Below are 22,018 nucleotides of genomic sequence, written 5' to 3' on the forward strand. Positions count from 1 at the left end.
TAATTTATAAGATTATTGCCTACCTGACCTGAAAAGAGAGTATTATATAATTAAGAGACATATATAATTAATAATTCATATGGGGGTTTCAGTGGCAGTTTAATGTTAGAGTAAAGTGTGTAATAATTTGCTGTGCTGGTGATTATTTTTGTTGTTGATTAGTTGGCTACAGTCAGGGTATGTGTTTACTATGCTGATGTTAAGTAGCTGCTTTGTGTGGGCAATGAAAGCCAATTATACATACTCATACAGTGTTATTTTGTGATGACTCATGAAATGGATGGTATTTTATGATATGAAATTGTACCGCTTGAAGTACAAAGCCCTTCTATTACAGTATGTTTGCCTCTCAAATTCTTCTAGGGTTCAGAAGGAGCCGCTTATTTAATCATCTAATCAACCTATATATATATAAGCTGCTGCTTGGCTCACTTAAGCAACAGTCCTTCTGGCATTTCTCCTCCATCCTCACTCCTTTAAGATATTCTGCCCTATATACAGAAGCTATCTTCATCTATTTAGTAGTCTCATAGGCGGTAAATTGGAGATTGAGTTGAGCTTCATCCTTGAGCCCTTCCTTTGCGTACAGCAAGCTAAATACCCTTTATCACTTATGAAGTAACATGAACATCATATGTATTCTTTAGGCAAATGTAAAATATCACTCCTATGATATGCAGTTCACCTGTAGTCCGCATGACTAACAGTGCTTGATGCTGGGATATTTCTCCTAAATATTCTTCCTCTTGCAAAGCTGGCTGTGAAAAAAAACGTAATTTATAGTTTAATCCTTTATTATGTTTTGGAATATTTATTGCACAAGAATATAGGAATTAAGCACTTATTATTTTACTTATTTAATATTATTTCAATTGTTGCTGAAAAATCTGTCTGCTATAAGCTTTCAGAACTGTCAGAAAAGGGTGTGAGACTACATGAAATATGATATTCTCACTTTTCATCGGAGTTGAATACAGCGTCTTTAGAAAGGGTGGTAGCCACAAGAGGCCTGTCTCCACCCATTCACTGCATTCTCTGCAAAAAAAATGAATTGAAAAGAAAACTGAATTGTAATGTACGCAGTGAACACTAGAGGTCTTCAAGTGTGGTATGGCATTTTAGAACGGATTTTCTATTATGTAACACTGGATGGCGCTGGATCACAGTCAACAGATGTTGTACATGGTCAGTACATGGTCAGTACATGGTCAGTAATGTCTGGATGAAGGATGTGCAGGTATTAATGATGGTGATGATTAGGGCGAATCAATGTTAGAGTTAAAACACGAATGCAACAGATCACTTTTCATATCATTAGTTTGTCATCTGTTTGTTAAATGTTTTCGCAAAGATTTCATATCTTGTGTTGTTGCTAATTGATTACTACTAAACCAGTGGTATGGGATCAGATTCCCGTCTAAAGTATTGCAGTCACGGATAAAAAAAATAACAAGCGTGAAAACAAAATTTAAAAACGCAAGTAAAAATATATTGCACAAGATTTAAAAATGAAAGCAATGTTTTCAGTATAGCAAACAATGGTCACGGATAGAAAAATAATAAGCGTAAATCAGAAAAATTAATAACACATAAAAAAAAAAAATAAGCATGAATCAAAACGTGAAAAAAAAATCATATTGCACAAAATTTAAATATTAATATTTTTACTTGCGTTTTTAAATTTTAAATTTCACGCTTGTTATTTTTTTTATCCGTGACTGCAATACTTTAGAGACGGGAATCTGATCCCATACAGTGTGCTACAGAACATTCTGGGATTGGATATTACTATTAATAATCAGACTGATTCAGATCAGAGCTACAAAGGATTTTGAGAGTTCACTTTTGAAGATGAAACATTATATGGACTTGTTTAGAAGTTTTTTTTTCTCAGTTCAGTTGTCAAAATTTACTTTCTCTTACATCACCTATATGACTTTTGCTTTTGTGGAACACAAAGATATAAGATATTTTGAAGTGGTAAATTTAGTGTTAATTAGCCGTGAATAGAACATGACAGTCAAGACTGGATTTTGCTCTGAAAGAGGGTCATTGTGCTTTGACTTGGATATAAGAATCTGAAAGAAACCCCATGTAGTAAGACAATAACTCTGACCAGACATTCAGGGAACAGTTTTGTTTTGTAGGCTTCATGCAGCCAAGCTCTTTTTGTACCCTAATTTGTAATCTTCAGTCTCCATCAAACTGAAGAACTGACAGCATTTGCTGGATTTGAGAGGTAAGAAAAACAAAACTGCAAGTGTTAATTTAGGTCCTTTTTTAAACTGGTAAGAAAAACAGAACCAAGGAAAATACCATAAATCAGTAGCATCCTAGACAGTGCAGGTCTGAAATGCTCAATCTTGCACTTGGAAATTAATCTTCCAGCATCCATGGAGATAAATTGGGAAAAAAATTATTTGAACTAACTAGTATGTATTTTATGTTACTAGTAGTTATTATTTTTATTATTAGTAGTACTAGTAATCAAATAGTGACTAATACTTTTTAATATTTTCTAATAGTGTCTAATATATTTTATTAACCAACATTTTAAATATCTACTCAGTGTAGTATTTATTCATTAGATACTACTTAATCCAATAGAGACTGTTAATTAATCACTAATAGTTTTTCATTGCATATTAATCATTATTCTTTTACTAATTCTTCCACATGTGACTGATTTGTTATAAGCATGTATTTATAAGAAAATAGTATTTAATGTTGTTGGTAACATTTCTTATGTAATTTGTTATTTGCTTTATGCACATGTAAATGGCTACTTTATAATTTCATTTTGTTAATATTTGTTACTAGTGACAATTTACCAATGTTTGACAATGGATAGTTGCCACTGTTGCACTATTAGTAAGGAAGTAGGCTATTAGTGACTAATTCATTGCATAGGCTACTAGTGAGATTATTTACTCATTAAAAATAATTACTAATAGCATAAAAAATACAAGTTCGTTTCAAGGTCTAAAGTTAAACGGGTTTCTGTATAGTGCTCAGGTGAGTTATGTTTTTGATCTGGTGCCATCCACTTTTGGCCGGTGGGTAAGGCTGGACAAGGCTGTTTTCAGCAGCATGTGCTATGATGTCCCGTAGCATGTGGCTGTCAGCACTGGAATAGGGGGGTGTTCCTACACTTTGGGACCGCCCTCTGGATGAAGCGGAGCCATTTACCACAGCAATGTCAGCCCAATCCGAGGCTGGGGAAATGCACATTGCACGGTCCTTGTGTGGACCCATCGCAGCACAGAAAATAACGGCGCGAGTAGGCTACTACGGAGCGATGGCACCGCCGTAGTGACTAATTCATTGCATAGGCTACTAGTGAGATTATTTACTCATTAAAAATAATTACTAATAGCATAAAAAATACAAGTTCGTTTCAAGGTCTAAAGTTAAACGGGTTTCTGTATAGTGCTCAGGTGAGTTATGTTTTTGATCTGGTGCCATCCACTTTTGGCCGGTGGGTACAAAACAAAAGTGCCAGCTACGGGACAAGGCTGTTTTCAGCAGCATGTGCTATGATGTCCCGTAGCATGTGGCTGTCAGCACTGGAATAGGGGGGTGTTCCTACACTTTGGGACCGCCCTCTGGATGAAGCGGAGCCATTTACCACAGCAATGTCAGCCCAATCCGAGGCTGGGGAAATGCACATTGCACGGTCCTTGTGTGGACCCATCGCAGCACAGAAAATAACGGCGCGAGTAGGCTACTACGGAGCGATGGCACCGCCGACTGATGCGTCTTCAGCACAGCCTCACGGATCCCAGGAAAAAACACTCGTGGGAATTTAAAGATGCATTGATTTAGCATATTTGAATGCATCGCATCAACTCCGCTCACGCCACCAAAACGTGATTGATCTGATGATGGTTTTCTAGAACATACTGTTCAGTTTTGGCCATCACAACAGACTGAAGATCCGATCCATCACCGATGCGTTAATCGCAAGTCCGTCACAGTGGTGCTAATATTATCTTCTCGACATCGGAATAAGAACATCTGTTGTGATTCATAGGAGCCAGTTGCACCAGCTCTATAGTATTCGAGCATCCTTCCGCCAGTGCATCATCATCATCATCATCATCATCGCGCCCTGCAGCTCCATCGCAAGAGGGAGGATCCGCAGAGGAGCTCTCTGGGCAACACTACACACACAATCAGAGGATGCTTTGGATGTAAAATAAATAACGATGGGGAAAGATCAGGAATTACTTCAAGCGGTGAAGACTGAGGACCTGATGACGGTGCAGAAGCTCCTGCAGAGGCCCAAACCTGGGAAAGCAAGTAGGTTTTGCTTGATTATAAAAAAGCGTTTACATTATTGCTTGCCATGTTATGGCTGATAGAGGCAAGAGAGATCGTGAGTAGGTGGATCTTCTTTCAGTTGAGAGGGCAAACACTTGCCCTACTCTTTAATTATGGCTAGAGATGTTCAGGATTTCACTCAAGCTGTTGAAAAGACCAAAAAATGTTGTTTTGGGTGCTGATGTCCTCATCAAGCTTCTTAACTAGCTTTACCATCAAGGTCAGTTATCTTGGTGAACATCTTGGTTTTGGTGGTCCACCAGTTAGACCAGTATGGAAATTCATTACTGGACCGAGCTGGTCTTTTTCAGCAGGAAAGAGGGTTCCCAGTGTTGGATACTGTGTTTTACATTATTGCTTGCCATGTTATGGCTGATAGAGGCAAGAGAGATCGTGAGTAGGTGGATCTTCTTTCAGTTGAGAGGGCAAACACTTGCCCTACTCTTTAATTATGGCTAGAGATGTTCAGGATTTCACTCAAGCTGTTGAAAAGACCAAAAAAATGTTGTTTTGGGTGCTGATGTCCTCATCAAGCTTCTTAACTAGCTTTACCATCAAGGTCAGTTATCTTGGTGAACATCTTGGTTTTGGTGGTCCACCAGTTAGACCAGTATGGAAATTCATTACTGGACCGAGCTGGTCTTTTTCAGCAGGAAAGAGGGTTCCCAGTGTTGGATACTGTGGTGTTCCCGACTTGTCATGTGATTATGGAACACAACCGATCCTGATGAACATCACATCTGTTTGAATTCACGATTGTTTATCACGATTTGTTTTTTTTTTTTAAGTTCTGAGTTATTCACTTGATTTGCAATGTGCAAGTTATCCTGATGTTTTCACCGTAAAGGGGCATTCAGATGTTAATGAATGCTGTTTGTGCATGATAATTATATGAACATTAATGAGCTTGTTTTGGAAATGAATGTCTTTCAAGAGGCAGAAAATTCTAGACACAGCTGTCTGGTAAACATGAAATATTTTTGTAATTGAGAAATGGGGGGAAAAAATCATCTGCCTGACATGGTGAGGAACAAGAATCCCCCAGTGAGACCCTGATTTGCTTGGCAGTTTCATATATTCAGTTGAAAAGCAAGTGTGAACATTCATATGCCCACCTGGATTGAGCTTCTCATTGATGTTCTGCTTTGAATACCACAAACTGAGGTGGCTGCACTTCAGAATTTATTGTGCTGGTCTGCTTTCTATCTGGTCTCTCCTCCACCACATCTGTGACATTATCAACAGCATCTCACACAACAGCTCGACTGAGGTTTCTTTGTCTTGCATGCCTGTCTGCGTCAAGCGTGTTCGGATTAAAATAACCCCGGGGGCTCAAGGCAGAGAGCCACGGCCATGACAATGCTCTTCTGAGCACCAGGCTCTGTCTCGGCGCTCGTCTCCTTTCCCCCCTTTGCCTGTTCTCCAGTGTGGCAGCAGCACACTCCTGCTCGGCTAAACACTGCCCCCTGTAATGATGGGGTGAACGAGCATGAGGTGCATCCACATCACTGCACTTTCACAATGGAATAGAGGGGAATGAGCTGCCAGTGAGCTTCATCACTTGTCTTTGTGCCACCGAAGCAACACGTACATTTATGCTGTAAACTATGACAACTTTTTGCCACTGAATATGTGTGAGGCTGCTCTGTGGGGGAAAAAACACTGACTGTGATTATAATCTTGGAGTATTATGGCTTTTATAGTTGGTTATTTCAGGACATGGTTGATTATTGTAAGTCATTTCACTTATATTATGAAGAATATAGGTGTTTTGAGAGCTACCTTTATGAAAATCTGTGTTCATATATTCATGAAACGCAGTAGAGCTTTACAGACAAGTTAATGCATTTCACACAAAACCAATGCATCAGCTTCTTCAAACAGAGAGTGATACACCTTTGTGAAAGTGTTGGTTGGATATTATTTAAAGCTCTACCTCTGTATTGGAAACACAAAGCTACCCAGAAGCCAATTAGTTCCCGTCACAGCAACTGCAGTCTCATGCTTGACAGTGATTGGTTGTGCTGGATGCTGTCTGAGATCTGTAACAAAGTTTTGGTCAATCGACTGAAATATGGCACCTGCATTTGTTTTGTACAAAAATCCTATTATGATAAAACCAAAGCTTATTCGTTCAAGATAATATTGACTATAGCTTTGAACAATCAAGTGGCTGGTAGCAAGACCGTTTGGCTTTGAGAACATTTTGGTATATACTCTGGAAATTCTAATGATTCTTAAACATAGAAACATTGACAGAAGACGGCAGATATTCATTCCTTTATACTTTTGTAAACATTTTAGTATTAATTTACAGTGTATTTCTAGCTGGTACTAGTACATTTATATTAGTACAGCATTTCATTTCCTTACAATTAAATGACCTCTTATTGAACAAGAGCAGAAAATATAGCAGCACTGTGATGTAGAATTACAATTATTATCTCTGTATTCATTATAGTAATCTTCCATATTCTCTGTATTCATTATAGTAATCTTCCATTTCTCAATAACACATTTAAAGATTGATTCTAATAGTTTGGTGTCCTGTGCTGGTGCTTAGGTTCCCAGCATGCATTGTGGCATAAATTATGCAGTTGCATTTGTATACTATTTGCTGGTTTATTTTGTTGTTACTTGGTTGTAATGTTCAGAGGTTTTAAATCTAAAATTGTTTGTTAATTTGTGAGTTTTGTATGCTGTTATCCATGTGTGCACATGGTAGTGCATACTTCTGTACTCAGTATTTATTTATGTACAATATTGCCACATTGCAAATGATGATCGATCTGTCTGTCTTAAAATAGCATGTATCTTGTAAATATTGGCAGTATGATGAGGGGAGTTCAGAAAACATCATAAAACTTCCCCCAAAAAGTGAAACGAAGCTGCTGGCCGAGTTCATATTTGCACTCACTGCCAGTCGATATTAAGACAGTGGCTTGGAGCCCTGTAGCTAATCCAAGTAGGCATGGGCCGGTATGAGATTCTGACGGTATGATAACCTTAGACAAAAATATCACGGTTTCACGGTATTGCAATTACAGCTCTAAAATATGTTATTTTTAAATGTCTGGGTAAAAAAACAACTTTTTTTCCCACTGAACATTTTATTTTTAAGAAACATATAGAACATGTTGGAACAGTAAACATGTCAGGCTAAATAATTAGAATAAATAATTAAATTCTTCTTAATTAAATGCAGTCACTTAAGTGAGCCTAAACCTGCAGCTCAACAATAATCAGAAGAACATAAATGATTTTCTTAAAAAAAAAAAATCCCTATAAATAAAAAAAAATGCAGTCACTTAAGTGAGCCTAAACCTGCAGCTCAACAATAATCAGAAGAACATAAATGATTTTCTTAAAAAAAAAAAATCCCTATAAATAAAAAAAAATGCAGTCACTTAAGTGAGCCTAAACCTGCAGCTCAATAATCAAAAATATAATCAAAACATAATTTCTGTAAAAAATAAAATAAAAAAATTTATTAAAAAAATGCATGCATAAACCTGCAGCTCAACAAGGTTTTTGGAGACATGCTCGCTTTTTACACATTCATCTTTCAGTCCCAAGTTATGATGCAGGAATGTTCCCCTTTCCCGGATTAAGTTTGGAGCGGTGAGGTACGAGGATGTGTGCGCATACACACATAAGGAAAGAGAGAGCGCGAGTGTCACACACACACACACACACACACGTGCTATACTCTCCGTACAACACTCAGTGGCAAAGTTTTTTTTTTTTTTAAATGCGTGATTTTGAACAGATGCAACCAATGGCAGGAGGCTTAAAAGTATAGACGTCACGTGATACCAGCTAAATTTAATTATTGTACTAAATCGCAGAAAAGTAGGCTACAGTACGTACTTTAGACTGCTATTCCTCGCTCTGTGAAGTAACGTGAGGGAGGAAACTAGTTGACGTTAGCTAGTTAATTAGCCATGTTATCTGCCTCGGTAGCAAGCCAAATAGTATTTATTTCAACACTGAAACAAACGGCGGGGGGGGCTCTGTCCTGATCGGGGGGGAAAGAGGGAGAAATGAAGATGACACAGATATATAGTTTATGTTCGACTTGGAAGTATTTATTTAGCGATCGGCGCTAAAACGTCATCTGTACGGAACATGGTTAGTCTACGTTACCCGAAAAATTCCCATACAACAGACATCGTCTTTTTCGACGGGGGAAAAAGTTCCAGGGATTCATCTCCTTCGGCCATCCCACACACAGGTGACTCTCACTGATTGCTCGCAGGGGTCGTGTGACTCGCTCAAGTGGCAACCTCCCGCTCTCTCTCTTGAAGCCAACAAGGAAGTGACTAAAACTGCAATTCATCGACTGGCCGCTAGAGGCTGGCTGCAAAAGGGAGTCAATCCCATAGACTCCCCATGTTAAAATGCCCAACTTTACAGCAGAAAAAAACATGTTTACAGCCTGGTTAAAAAATAACCAGTTTTTGGTCTATTTTGGTCTATATAGCTAATTTTGCCCTTCATGACAACTATGAGGGGGGTGAATTTTTTTTATAACTCATCCGTTTAAATTATGTTAAGCCTTACTGCATAAATAAGGGCGTGGCCACTTGAGTGACAGGTGGATTGCTGCTGCTGTCACCACCGTCGAGCTAGGTGGGCGTGGTTTCAGCAACCTGCTCCCGCCTCTTTGCCCATTTTCGATTATCCGGGAGTGACGCATGGTGACGCCAAGCCAAGATGGCGACGGCCCGCTCCGCCCACTTTGGGCTTCAAAAACGCTCTGCGGGTAACGTCACGGACACTACGTCCATGTTTTTATACAGTCTATGGACTCGCTACGCTCTTCGCTGCACACAACTGAGGGAGTCCTGCACTTTCCGTCTTTGACAACACGTAAAAAAACTGCGCATACCGCAGAAACGGTATAACGGAAAATTTTTGTGGTTTTGAAACCGTGACTTTTCCAAACCACGGTATACCTTGAAACCGGTTATCGTCCCATGCCTAAATCCAAGTAATCATTACTTCCACTGCTTACTGTGATGATTGAATTATAGTCCAGATGGCTTTAAGTGAGTCGCAGAGAGAGAGAAAGAAAAGAGGAAAGTGTGCTGGGAGGGAAAGCAAGGGAAGCAGAAATAAGACACAGTGGAAAGACATCAGTTACTCTGACATAACTAAACTTTCACATCTCACTGGATGGTTGGCCACCTCTACACTCTTAAAAATAAAGGTGCTTCACGATGCCATAGAAGAAACTTTTTGTCTAAATGGTTCCATAAAGAACCTTTAACATCTGAAGAACCTTTCTGTTTCACAAATGGTTCTTTGTGGTGAAAGAAGGTTCTTCAGATTATAAAAAGGTAAGCAAGAGATGGTTCTTTAAAGAACCTTTGACTGAATGGTTCTTTGTGGAACCAAAAATGGTTCTTCTATAGCATCGTTTGAAGCACCTTTATTTTTAAGAGTGTAGGGGATTTTAGTGGTGAGCATGACTCTCGTGCAGATGTCTCACATGGAGGTGTTTATTTCTCAGTGGGGTTGAACCTGTTTTTCTGTCCATTTATCTGCAGTACTGAGGTCTGCATTCTGAGGTGTAAGTGTGTATATGAGCCCAGAGGGAGGGTGAATTGGAAAGAGTGTATCCAGACGATATCTACACAGCATTTTTCCACGTATTCAGCACATTCTTCACCTTTTCTGCAAGCATTCGCTGCAGAAGCCTACAGAAAGAACATCTGGAATACAGTATATCTGATTGCCGTAAATTGCTGATTAGTTTCATTAGAATGAAGCGAGTGGAACATTGCAGAGCATGACTCCATACTGATGAAGACATGACGGGATGTGCTATCCGTTCTCCACCTCTACAACCTGTTCACATATCCCAGCAGCAATTAGAGCTGAGCTATTTTAGCAGTCGAAACATATGGAGTCCCTAAGGAGAAAAAACTTGTAGGCCTCGCTCACCCTGCTTTCCTCTGCCGGCTTGATTCTGGTGTTTTGGAGTGAAATAAATCTGGTGAAAAAATGAACCGTAGGTGCGAAGTGCTAGATTGATGGATGACTCTCAGCTCACCAAAGTAATGATACTGTTGAAATGGGTAGGATGTGGTTGGAAGTTTTTCTTCTGCATATTTATAAGCTCAGAGCTCAACAGGTTAGTCAGGTTGGTTGGAAATCCTCTGCAGTGGGTATTCATGGAGATATCTGACATCTGTGTGACCATTCAGGACAAGTGTAAATGGAATGTGGGTGGTTGACATGACACGACATGATCCATTAAATGTCCAAAGATTATATAACAAAATCCGAGATCAGTAAGTACTCAAAGCATGAAAATACTAATTTGCAGTGATCCTCCATGATGTTTTCTCTGTTCAAACTTAAAAAAAATAGTAATGAAATCCTAATTTTAAAATGAAATAATGTAAAAACAATTGGGTCAATACAGGAATAGTGGAACAACTGGTTAGGTGTGAAAATTGTGTCTGTAGTGAAGATTTTTGGTAATTTATCGGAAACTAAGCCATATGTCATCATAAGTTAAATTAAAGACAATTACACATGATTAAAAAATGTCTTAATTTTCTTGTATTCAAAACACGCACACCAAAAATATATATATATATATATATATATAAAAAAAAAAAAAACAATAAACCATCTCTGAAGGACATCAAAATGCCAAGACCTGTAGATTTATGCTGGATGAAGTTTCTTATTTAGTTATTCTTTTATAGTGTAATTAAATAATATTTGGTGTAATATTCAAAACATGTTTTCAAAAGTAAAACATCAACAGTGTTAATTTTAGTAGCCTAATAACTGGAAATTAGTATGTGAAATGTTTTCTTTCTAACATTTTACATTGAGGCTCAATTTGTTAACATTAGTTAATGCATTAGATATCATAAACTAACAGTAAACAACGTTTTTTAAAGCATTTATTAGTCTAGGTTAATGTTAACTTACTGTTGTTCGTTGTTAATTCATGTTTGTTCATAATGCATTCATGTTAAATGATACTACTTCAAATGCATCAGTATATGTTGAAATGAACATTAAACAAGATTAATAAATGCTTTGAAAGAATTGTACATTTATAGTTTTAATATCATTTGTTATTTCATGATGCATTAACTATTGAATTAATGTTAACATAGAGAACCTTGATTTAAAAAGTTGTACCCGTTAAACAAAAATCAGGTATCACTTATCAGGTATCAGTTAGCTGTATCAGTATGTGTAATACAATAATAGTTCACTAAGAGATTGTCAACCACCCATTGTCCTGTTTTTGCCTTGGTCCCCTGGAGCATTTACAACGCATGACCTTAATCTGAGGACCTGACCCACATAATCCTGAAGGTAGAGGGGGCAACAGAAATCTTAAGCACATTAACTGTTGCTGATTCCTCTCTGCATGTTCCTGCACTACTGTGGTATGTATAAATGTGCTTATCATTATCACTATCACTTTGATCAGACTCCCCAGCACAGTGCACATTCATTCGGTTTACATTTTGTTATAATAGCCTCAAGTGTCTAATTGCAGTTTTGATGATGAACCCGTAGTATTCTTATATTTAAAAATGGATAATTAAAGGGTTGAAAAATGCCCTTGTACAGTTTTGAAAGTCTATAAAACCTTGTGCTATTGTGAACTTCAATGAGAGGTGTGAAGAGAAACAGGGGATGAAGGCTGACAGCGGTTATGTAACCTCACACAATGGAGTCGTGAGTGTAGTGGAGGTGGGTGGACAGAGATGGAGGCTGGATAGTGGACTGTGTGTTTTGTCATTTCTTATATGCTGAAGTGCTAAAGAACATCCCCTGAAAATTGAAACTGAATTGATCATTGAAATTGTATTTTGAGAAATTGCATAAATGCAACTTTAAATGCACTAAAGCACACATGGTTATGAATACTTTGAAATGGTGTAATGTTTTTCTGTAATTTGTTTTAATTTCATAAGATATATATATATATTAAAGTATTATTATTGAAAACATTTTTTTTACAATCCAGTAAATTTTTTATGTTAATCCTTATTTTTTCCTCATAAAATATCTGAAATATATTCCATTCCATCACCTCAGAAACACCATTTTTGCTAAACCTTTGGAAAGTGCACATGAATACACATGCATGTTCTTAGTAGTGTAAGTTTCTAATGAAGGCCACTGCAGCAGTCATTCATCATAATCCTCACCGCAAATAAAGTGATTTAATGAGTGACTGACTAAGAGTGACTCAGTAAATCTGATGGTACGGAAAATTTTGAATCTTGATTAGGGATGCACGATATTGGATTTTTGCCGATATCCGATATGCCAATAATTTTCAACTCATTTTGGCCGATACCGATATATAATTATTTTTCATTTTGGTTAGTTTTTAACAAGAACTTATTTGTTAGAATTAAATAAACAATAATAAAGTTATTTTAAAATTACAGTACATTGAAGATTTGAAAATAACTATAAATAAACTATATATTAATCACTGTATTTTTTTTCAGAAAGATGCAGTGGTAACCTTAACATTTTATTTTATGATTTAACATTTGTAGATGGTCTAAAGCAAAAGAATTGTAAAAAATCTGAAAATCTTTTAGAGCTCATAATTTGTTTACAAATATAACCGCAAATAAAGTGATTTAATGAGTGACTTACTAAGAGTGACTCAGTAAATCTGATGGTACGGAAAATTTTGAATCTTGATTAGGGATGCACGATATTGGATTTTTGACGATATCCGATATGCCAATAATTTTCAACTCATTTTGGCCGATACCGATATATAATTATTTTTCATTTTGGTTAGTTTTTAACAAGAACTTATTTGTTAGAATTAAATAAACAATAATAAAGTTATTTTAAAATTACAGTACATTGAAGATTTGAAAATAACTATAAATAAACTATATATTAATCACTGTATTTTTTTTTCAGAAAGATGCAGTGGTAACCTTAACATTTTATTTTATGATTTAACATTTGTAGATGGTCTAAAGCAAAAGAATTGTAAAAAATCTGAAAATCTTTTAGAGCTCATAATTTGTTTACAAATATAACATATTACACATTAATGAATAAATTAGTATATATAACATTATTTAATTTAATTGTCATGTTTGTGATTTTTATTTTTTTCATGAAAGCTATAGCTTCTGACCTTTAAATCAAAACATACTCATGATTTTATGGCATCAATTACTGCTTTATTTAATCAGAAACACAGTGTAAATATTATTTGTGTGTTTTGCTTTCATTTTATTAGAAGTAGGCCAACCGTGCCCGCTATGGAATTAAAACTCTTTACTGAGCGGGCGTTAGGACCCAGGGGAGGCTGCCACTGCTGCCACTGCTCGTGCTATTACTGTTGACTCTAACATACACTGAACGGCGTCATTTATTCTGTACTTGCTTTCTCAGTTTAAATGCAGCGATCCAAAACAGTGACTCTAATCCCCATTAAGGCAAAACTTTGCTTCAAGAATGAGCCACAATGCTGACGTGATCTAATCGCTAGCACACCCTGAGCACATGTGAGTTAATGTATTTCTCTTATCGGCAAGACATATCGCATAATTTTTCATATCGGGCTGATGCCGATATATATATTTAAAGGCATTATCGGCCGATTCCGATATTGATCCGATAATATCGTGCATCCCTAATCTTGATTGATATTCAATTCAATTCAATTCAAGTTTATTTGTACAGCGCTTTTCACGATACAAATCATTGCAAAGCAACTTTTATATTTAAAGGCATTATCGGCCGATTCTGATATTGATCCGATAATATCGTGCATCCCTAATCTTGATTGATATTCAATTCAATTCAATTCAATTCAAGTTTATTTGTACAGCGCTTTTCACGATACAAATCATTGCAAAGCAACTTTACAGCAAATTAAGTTTCTACAATATTTAGTGGTAGCTTATCAGTGGTGACTGTCAGTTAATGTACATATGGCAGAGATGTACGGAAAAATCAAATCAATTATTATATGATGCAATCAAACGTATAGCAAAATGTGGTAGTTCTGTATGTTGTTTCATGGTTGGCATCATCTGAGGTCCTCTGAGGGGTTGGTATCATCTCTTCTCAAGTGTTCTGAATCCAGACTGAAGCTTGTGTAAATCCTAGTGTAAATCCTGAACCCCGAACTTTATCAGGAAGGCTATTCCTGAGTTTGGGAGCCAAATGCGAAAAAGATATTGAGGATCTTCACATCCAGATGTTGGACTGGGGTGAGCTGACCGACAGGCAGCTGTGTGGAGAAGCTGCCTGCTGAGAAAGAGTGCAGCTGTCTCTGTCTGGAGGCCATATCTGCCAGGCTACAACAGATGAACAGATCGCATATCCAGCAAACCTGAATCTATCTGATCCTTACAGACTCAGGCATGATTAAAGTTCCCGTCTGGAGTGTGCATGAGGAGATCTGGCTGGATATGTGATCACAGGGGTGTAACAGCCAATAAAATTGGGGAGGACATTTGCACAATATAAGGATGCACAATAAATTGGTACCATATATAAACACATCTTTTGAGCTTTCTATTCATTAAACAATCCTGAAAAAAAAAAATTTTTTTTAACATGGATAATAATAAGAAATGTTTCTTGAGCAACAAATAAGCATATCAGAATGATTTCTGAAGGATCATGTGATACTGAAGACTGGAGTAATGATGCTGAAAATGCCATCACAGCAATAAATTACATTTAAAAATATATTCAAATAGAAGAGTTATTTTAAATTGCAATACTATTTTAGACTTCTTTCAAAAACATTTAAAATCTTATATATATTCACAATATAATGTTGTGATGCCTAAATTCACTTTACCGCCATGCAAAAGAAAAAATAGTGAAGATGGGTTTGCCATATTGCATTATAGGAGAAATGCCAAATATTACGTTATGCTATGAAAGTTCAGAACAGGTGGGCGTGTTCAGGGAGCATAATATTTTTCTTACAGAACTTCAGACATATTGTCAAAACAGTGTCCCACACATTTTCCAAGAGTGTCGTCCCTGTTTTCCTAGCTCCCAATTGTAGGATTGTTTCATTTATATGATTTTCCTCTTAAATAAATCTTTTGCTGCTCAACAGATCACACTTTCCCAGAGGGGGCAAGTGGAGTCAGGCATTTGTCTGAGCCACGGACCCAGTCTGTTAGGGAAATAGACGTTTCAGCCCCCCGTGACATTAATCTTCCTCCCAGTGTAGCTCCAAGTTATTTCAATCCAATCTAGTCTGTGAATTAATTCTCTCCACTCAGGCCCGCTTTTAATAAATCATAACTCGCACTTTGTGTTAAATTAGTCACACGCAAGGCAAAGGTTTCAACTCTGAACCGTTTTCTTTGCCTTTCAGTGATAATGAATTTTCTAATGGATTCCTGATGTCATGTATCACATCACTATCAAGCAGAGGGGATAAAAACACATTTCCCCAAGCTTTTCCATTTGATGAGTCCACATGGCTTGAAAAGGCAATGAATATTTTTACAATATAGTCAGATTTTCCATTAATATTCTAGTTTTTCTTTTCATTCTACCTTTTTGTCTTATCTCACCGTGCACAGACCTTAGAAAAAGCTTTACTGTAATAATGGATGTAATTGAACTTTATTGTAAAAAGTTTGGAATGCCCTTTAAGATCCATTTTTAATCTGCTCAGAACGGCATGTTCTTGGCACATATATTTGTCTTAAATTCAAAGAGTTATTCTACTGTCATTGTTTCCACAATAAGGAAAGGGCTTGTAGATGCTTTGATGAGAAAAATCCGTAGGATGTTTGCACGAAGACCATTTTCTTTGTGTTGTCTGATGTTGAAGGTTTAAAAAAGTATCATGGAGACTGTCTACATTTTGTTGTTTAACAACTGAAGCCTGTTTACACTAATTAAATCTCGTCACTGTACCATGGTACAGTATCTAACTGTATCATTCTGCACTGCCATTAGAAGTCGCCGTATTTATTGTGCCACTGCTCATTTGCATAAAGTTCATTGTTGCTTGTTTCACCAGAAATGCTGTCCAGACACTTTATCTTTGCAAATCACTGTCAGTGTCAACTCCCCTTTTAGATATAATCTCCTGTCAGGCTGATTCTTAGGAGTGTTTAAAAGAATCAGCACCAAGAGCTCCATCGGTTCTATTCAGTACTGAGACTGATGAAATACACGGCTGATCCTCTGCTAGTCATAAAACAGAGCTTTCTGTTTCTGTGGAATCATTGCTGTTTTTCCACAGATTCATCTATTATGATTGCGTTTATGGTGGTCATAATACATCTTATTTTGTAAAAATGCATGTTTCTATACTGTATGTGGCTACATTGTGGCTTATAATACTTGACTTTGCCAAACAATTGTGGTACATTTTATTCATGGAGAACTGAGTGACTTATAAGATTTAAGTTTCCTTACACTGTAAAAAGTAATGAGTTGAACTTACTAGGAAAACCTGTGGAAACTGATTGCCTCAAATTTCTCAAGCAAATTAGTTTATCATTTTTGAGTTAATAAAACTTACTGTAACTTTGTATAGGTAACTTGTGTATATGTATAGGTTACCAGAAAACTTGAGTGTTGCTAACTCAATTTGACAAGTTCCGGCAACTTAGAGATGTAAGTTAAGCTTAGTGCACAGAACTCAAACAAAACAGTTCTCTTAACAAGTCTGCTTTGTTCACATTACTAGACAAATGTGTGGAAACAGATTGCCTTAAAATTCAAGTAAGCTGTACTCAAAACTTAAAGTTGTTAATACAAAGACAGAAAACAGATTGTTAGCACAACAATAGGGCATTTATTTGTTTAAAACAATGTTACTCCAAGTCATTATTTTTTAGGCATGCTATCAAATCAACAATTTAACACTAAGAAAAATTGCACATACTGCACTCAGGAAATAAATAAAATAAAAAAAAACATCAACATCCCTTTTATGACACCTTGTAAATCTAGATTTTCTTTATTACTTTCAAACCTCCTTTTTGATTTTTATATTTTTCACTTACCTTTATTCTTTTCTGTCCTTCCTTTCTGACTTTTCCTCTTTGTGTTGTTTCCTTTACTCTTCCTTCATCTAAATTGTCAGACTCCATGTTACCTAATTTATATTTTCTTTATTCACATTATAAAAAGGGTTCACAAAAAAATTAAAATTCTGTCATTAATTACTCTCTCATGTCATTCCAAACCAGTAAGACCTTCATTCATCTTCGGAACACAAATGAAGATATTTGTGATGAAATCTGAGAATGCTTGTAAACAAGGCACAGTGCATGCGTGTTCTACGTCAGAGCATCACACGCATGCGTCGTGGTACTCTCGTGAACGATGTCCTTTCTTTCTTTCTGGGTCTTGAACGTGGTAGTTGTGTTGCTGTCTATGCAGAAAGCTCTTGGATTTCATCAGAAATTAATGCTCGTCAGTAAAAACGAATAAAATCTTGCCTTTTCTTTTCCTCAAAAACGATAGCACACACTGTGACAATATAGTTTATAAGGAGATCACCAAAAACTTACCTAATCTTGCGGCCACATTTCAAATACGATCTGACTCTGAAGTTCAGTTAGTTGTCTTCTTCTGGTGATGCTTTGTTTAAACCAACCTTCCGCCTCCTATTGGTGCACTTCCGCCACCTACTGGTCTAGAGTTATTAGGGCACATAGTGGGATTTAATCCAACAAACTAGATGCTCTTAAATACTGTTTACTAAAGTTGTTTAGTTTAACTATTGCATCCACCTGAAAGTTCACATAACACAGTGTAATTAAGTAAATTCAACAAATTTGTAAAAATCAGTTATGTTTACTCGCTTTTCTTAAGTAGAACAGGCCTTATAAGGCCTGTTCACACCAAGAACGATAACTGTATGATCTAACAATATGTATATTATCAAACATTATGCTTCTAAGCATACACTGCAGTTTTGTTGTCTGCCACTCTAATGAAGTCTTATTTGTTTGCCATAGCTTTTAATCGTTGATGCAGTGCTATGTTATTGGTTTTATTTCTCACATTTTTGTTTAATGTAATGCTATATACAGCACATTGGTCAACAGTTGTTGTTTTAAATAGTGCTTAATAAATAAAGTGACATTGACATTAATGCTTGAGCTCTTTAAAGTCAGTTGGATTCTGATTGTCAATGTTTTATAGCTCATCAGTTGGAAAAAAATTGTTCTGAAAGCGATTCCAATGATATTGTTCCTCTGTGATGTTGTATTGCGGTGTGGACTTACTCTCATAGAATTAGAACGATAATTAACTTTATTGTCGTAATTATTGCCTCTGGTGCAGGGTTATTTGCCTATTATGAAACTATTAAAACATTTTTGTTAATTTAAATGATGCTTAAATAAACTAAAGTATAAATATTAGATGGACATTGTAAATTAAATGAAAGTTTTAAGTTTAAGAAGTGCTAAAATGACCAACTAGAAACAAATAAAAACTAAAACATACATTACTAAAAATTAAACTAATATTAAAAAGAAAATGAAAAATATAAAAAAGTGATTAAAATATTAGAAAAACTATATGTTTATAAATAATACTTAAAAAATAAACTGCCTTGACGTGAACGATCTTCAATTCAAAATACAAATGACTGTTCCTGAATGTAATGCAGTGATAACAAGGATGTAGGTTGGAAGCTCTGCTATTTAACCCTTGTGTCATATTAACTTTGCATCATTGTACATGAGTTGTCCATTGAGAAAAGTGCTTATCATGATTGTGGATTTCCGCACCATGGATTATAATCTGCAACCGACTATTACTGAGGATTAGTTTCATGATGACTGACCCGGTGACTGTATGTTATCTCACATCTCATCAGGCTCTGCAGGTTGAGGCTGTTTCCCAGCAATCATAGCACTACACTACTGAACTGATGGGCTGTTCGCTGCCGTAATGAGATTGGTTCAAAGATCAGGCTGCTTCTCCTGTGTGTGTGCTAATGGTGCCCAACAGGGCAGCAGAGAGCAGGCAGATGGTGCCAGGGTTTACAGGTGCCACACTGTGAGAGTGGTCCTGGCAGAGATTAGGGGCAGAGAACACTCGTATTGGGATGCCCAGGATGAAGATAAAAGTTGCCCATCGCTCATGTGGCTGTCTGCTATGGGGATTCTCATATATTTTTGTCTCGTTCAGCTCTGTGGCAGTGATAAAGTTTGATGTATACTGCAGGGAGTTGGGCATACATTCCTCCAGACTACGGCGTCAGTTAGAAGCAGCTCTGTATAACAGATGCCTTGTCCTGGGGATCTGATGTGCCCATCCATGATTTCCTTATCGCTTGCTATCTCTCTCTCCTCTCTATTTTAAACAGATGCCTTCATCCTGCAGTGATGTGTGGGTAGAAAAATCCTTCCAGCACAAAATTATACTTTACATTTTTTGTTGAAACTGTAAATGAACTTGCTTTCAACAAAGATTGCTTTTAGTCTCACATGTTTAATATCTGCATGTAACGATAGTTGCGATTGTCTTTTCATCCCTATTGCGACAAATCTGAGTGAAACAGCTTCTCGAATGAGAAAAAAGAAGATATGTGACCCTGGACCACAAAACCAGTCATAAGGGTAAATTTTTGAAATTGAGATTTATACACCATCTCAAAGCCATAAATAAGCTTTCCATTGATGTATCGTTTGTTATGATAGGACAATATTTGGCCGAGATACAGCCAGTGGCTCCTGCCAATTCTCTCGGGGGGGGGGGGGGGGCAAATGTTTGCATGATTAATGAGGATAGGTCACCCATTCAATTGATAAATTAACGGCTAGTTAAAGATGTAAAGGAAACTGAACTACTATAGTATTAATTTAAAAATAAACTGACTCTAACAATCAATCTCTTGCTCTCCTTATGTTTCTACATGCGTTAACACAATTCTCATGCGAATGTGGTTTTCCAAAAAACGTTTTACTTCAATTTAAGTTTAATAATAATTGAAGTCCCATAAATCACTATTTACACAACTCACTTATATTACACTGCTCATTTACAACATTACTCACTTATATTACACAGCTCATTTGTATTACACTGCTCACTTATATCACATTACTCACTTATATTACATTGCTTCCTTACATTACACTGCTTACTTACATCACATTGCTCACTTGTATTACATTACACCTGTAGTTGTCCATGCGATGTCCGTCACGCTCTCCGGATGGCACAAAATGCAGGGGTAGCAGAATAAAGCATTAACTTAGCTACTTCGCAGCCCGCTAGCCATTTTTTCTGCTCATACCACGTCCTCGAAAATCCCTGTTTATACGACTTCCCGCCCTTTGTTGATTTATGTTTGATGTTTAAATTTGGTCTTGGTGGTCCTAATTCTTTAATTGACAATTTATTTTTATTGCTACAATGACTGAATGGTATTTCTTTCAGTGACACAATAGAATTAATCTGTGCTGAGGTAACATTCGCCATGATGACGATCAAGTTCAACTGACAACTGAATTTGAGTTGGCGTAGCTGTCCCCTTCTCTCTCTGTTTTTTCTTTTCTTTTTTCACATTTGATAAAAATATTAAAGTAGTTTTAAATTTTTTTCTTCTTGTTAAAATTCAAAATAGTTTTTAAATATTATTTGATGTCACCTTTCTATCCAATCCTTGCACAAGTTAAGGTTACGCATGACGATGAAAGCACATTAGTGCTAGCCCTCCCGGAACTCATAGAGATTGCATTGCAGTGCCTGCTGTTCGAAAAAAATGATCTTTGTATGGAAGTCTATGAGAGCACTCAGGGTGATTCCTAGTCTGACAGAAATCACCAAAAAAGGGGCGGTACTACACAAAACACGACTCGACGCTGATTGGACTATTTAGAGGTAGAACAAACAGTGAAATCTGGCGTCACACTGTGGTTGAATGTGAAAGAAAAAAAAATCCCTCCCTTTCGCGCTTTGGTGGTGCGTCGCCCAATCGCCCTAATGGAGAAACCGCCCCTGGATACAGCTATTTGAAAATCTGGAATCTGAGGGTACAAAAAAATCTAAATATTTAGAAAATCGCCTTTAAAACTTGTCCAAATGAAGTTCTTAGCAATGCATATTACTAATCAAAAATTAAGTTTTGATATATTTACAGTAGGAAATTTGCAAAGTATCTTCATGGAACATGATCTTTACTTAATGTCCTAATGATTTGTGGCATAAAAGAAAAATCAATAATTTTGACCCATACAATGTATTTTTGGCTATTGCTACAAATATACCCCAGCGACTTAAGACAGGTTTTGTGGTCCAGGGTCACATATATCATTGCAAAGTGAAAATAATGTTTGATTGAAATATTTCTAAAAAAAAAATAACGTGCTGCATGGATAAATTATTTATAATAAACAATGCAATATTCCGTTAACAATATTCCATCAGCAATTGAAAAATATTCCATTAGCAATTGTCAGTTTTGATCCCATGGTGACTTTAAAGGAATAGTTCATAGTTTAAAAAAATCATGAAAATTCTGTCATTTGCTTCCCCTCATGTCATTCCAAACTGATAATCTTCCCCTTCAGTGGGCTGTTAAACGTTGCAATGTGAACTCGAGAACCCTATTTGTGAACGAATCATTAAGACCAGTTTTGTGAACTAAATCAACCAATTAATTGAAAAGATCAGATTCAAAGGAATGTTCAGTGACTAATCGCACTTTACT

The 22,018-nt window shown here is 36.5% G+C and overlaps 1 protein-coding gene across 1 annotated transcript in view; it reads left to right on the forward strand.

Annotated features, from left to right (window-relative positions):
• Window positions 1-3,612: 3,612 nt before the first annotated feature.
• Window positions 3,613-22,018, forward strand: part of LOC107590439 (caskin-1-like) — a 93,401-nt gene continuing 74,995 nt past the window's right edge. The window contains exon 1 of the mRNA XM_016279182.1: window positions 3,613-4,302. Within this exon, the coding sequence (XP_016134668.1) occupies window positions 4,209-4,302 (94 nt within the window). The 5' untranslated portion in view covers window positions 3,613-4,208. The remainder of the gene's footprint in view (window positions 4,303-22,018) is intronic.

This window comes from Sinocyclocheilus grahami, unplaced genomic scaffold, assembly GCF_001515645.1.
Source record: "Sinocyclocheilus grahami isolate Dianchi unplaced genomic scaffold, SAMN03320097.WGS_v1.1 scaffold127.1, whole genome shotgun sequence".
Taxonomy (NCBI): Eukaryota; Metazoa; Chordata; class Actinopteri; order Cypriniformes; family Cyprinidae; genus Sinocyclocheilus; species Sinocyclocheilus grahami.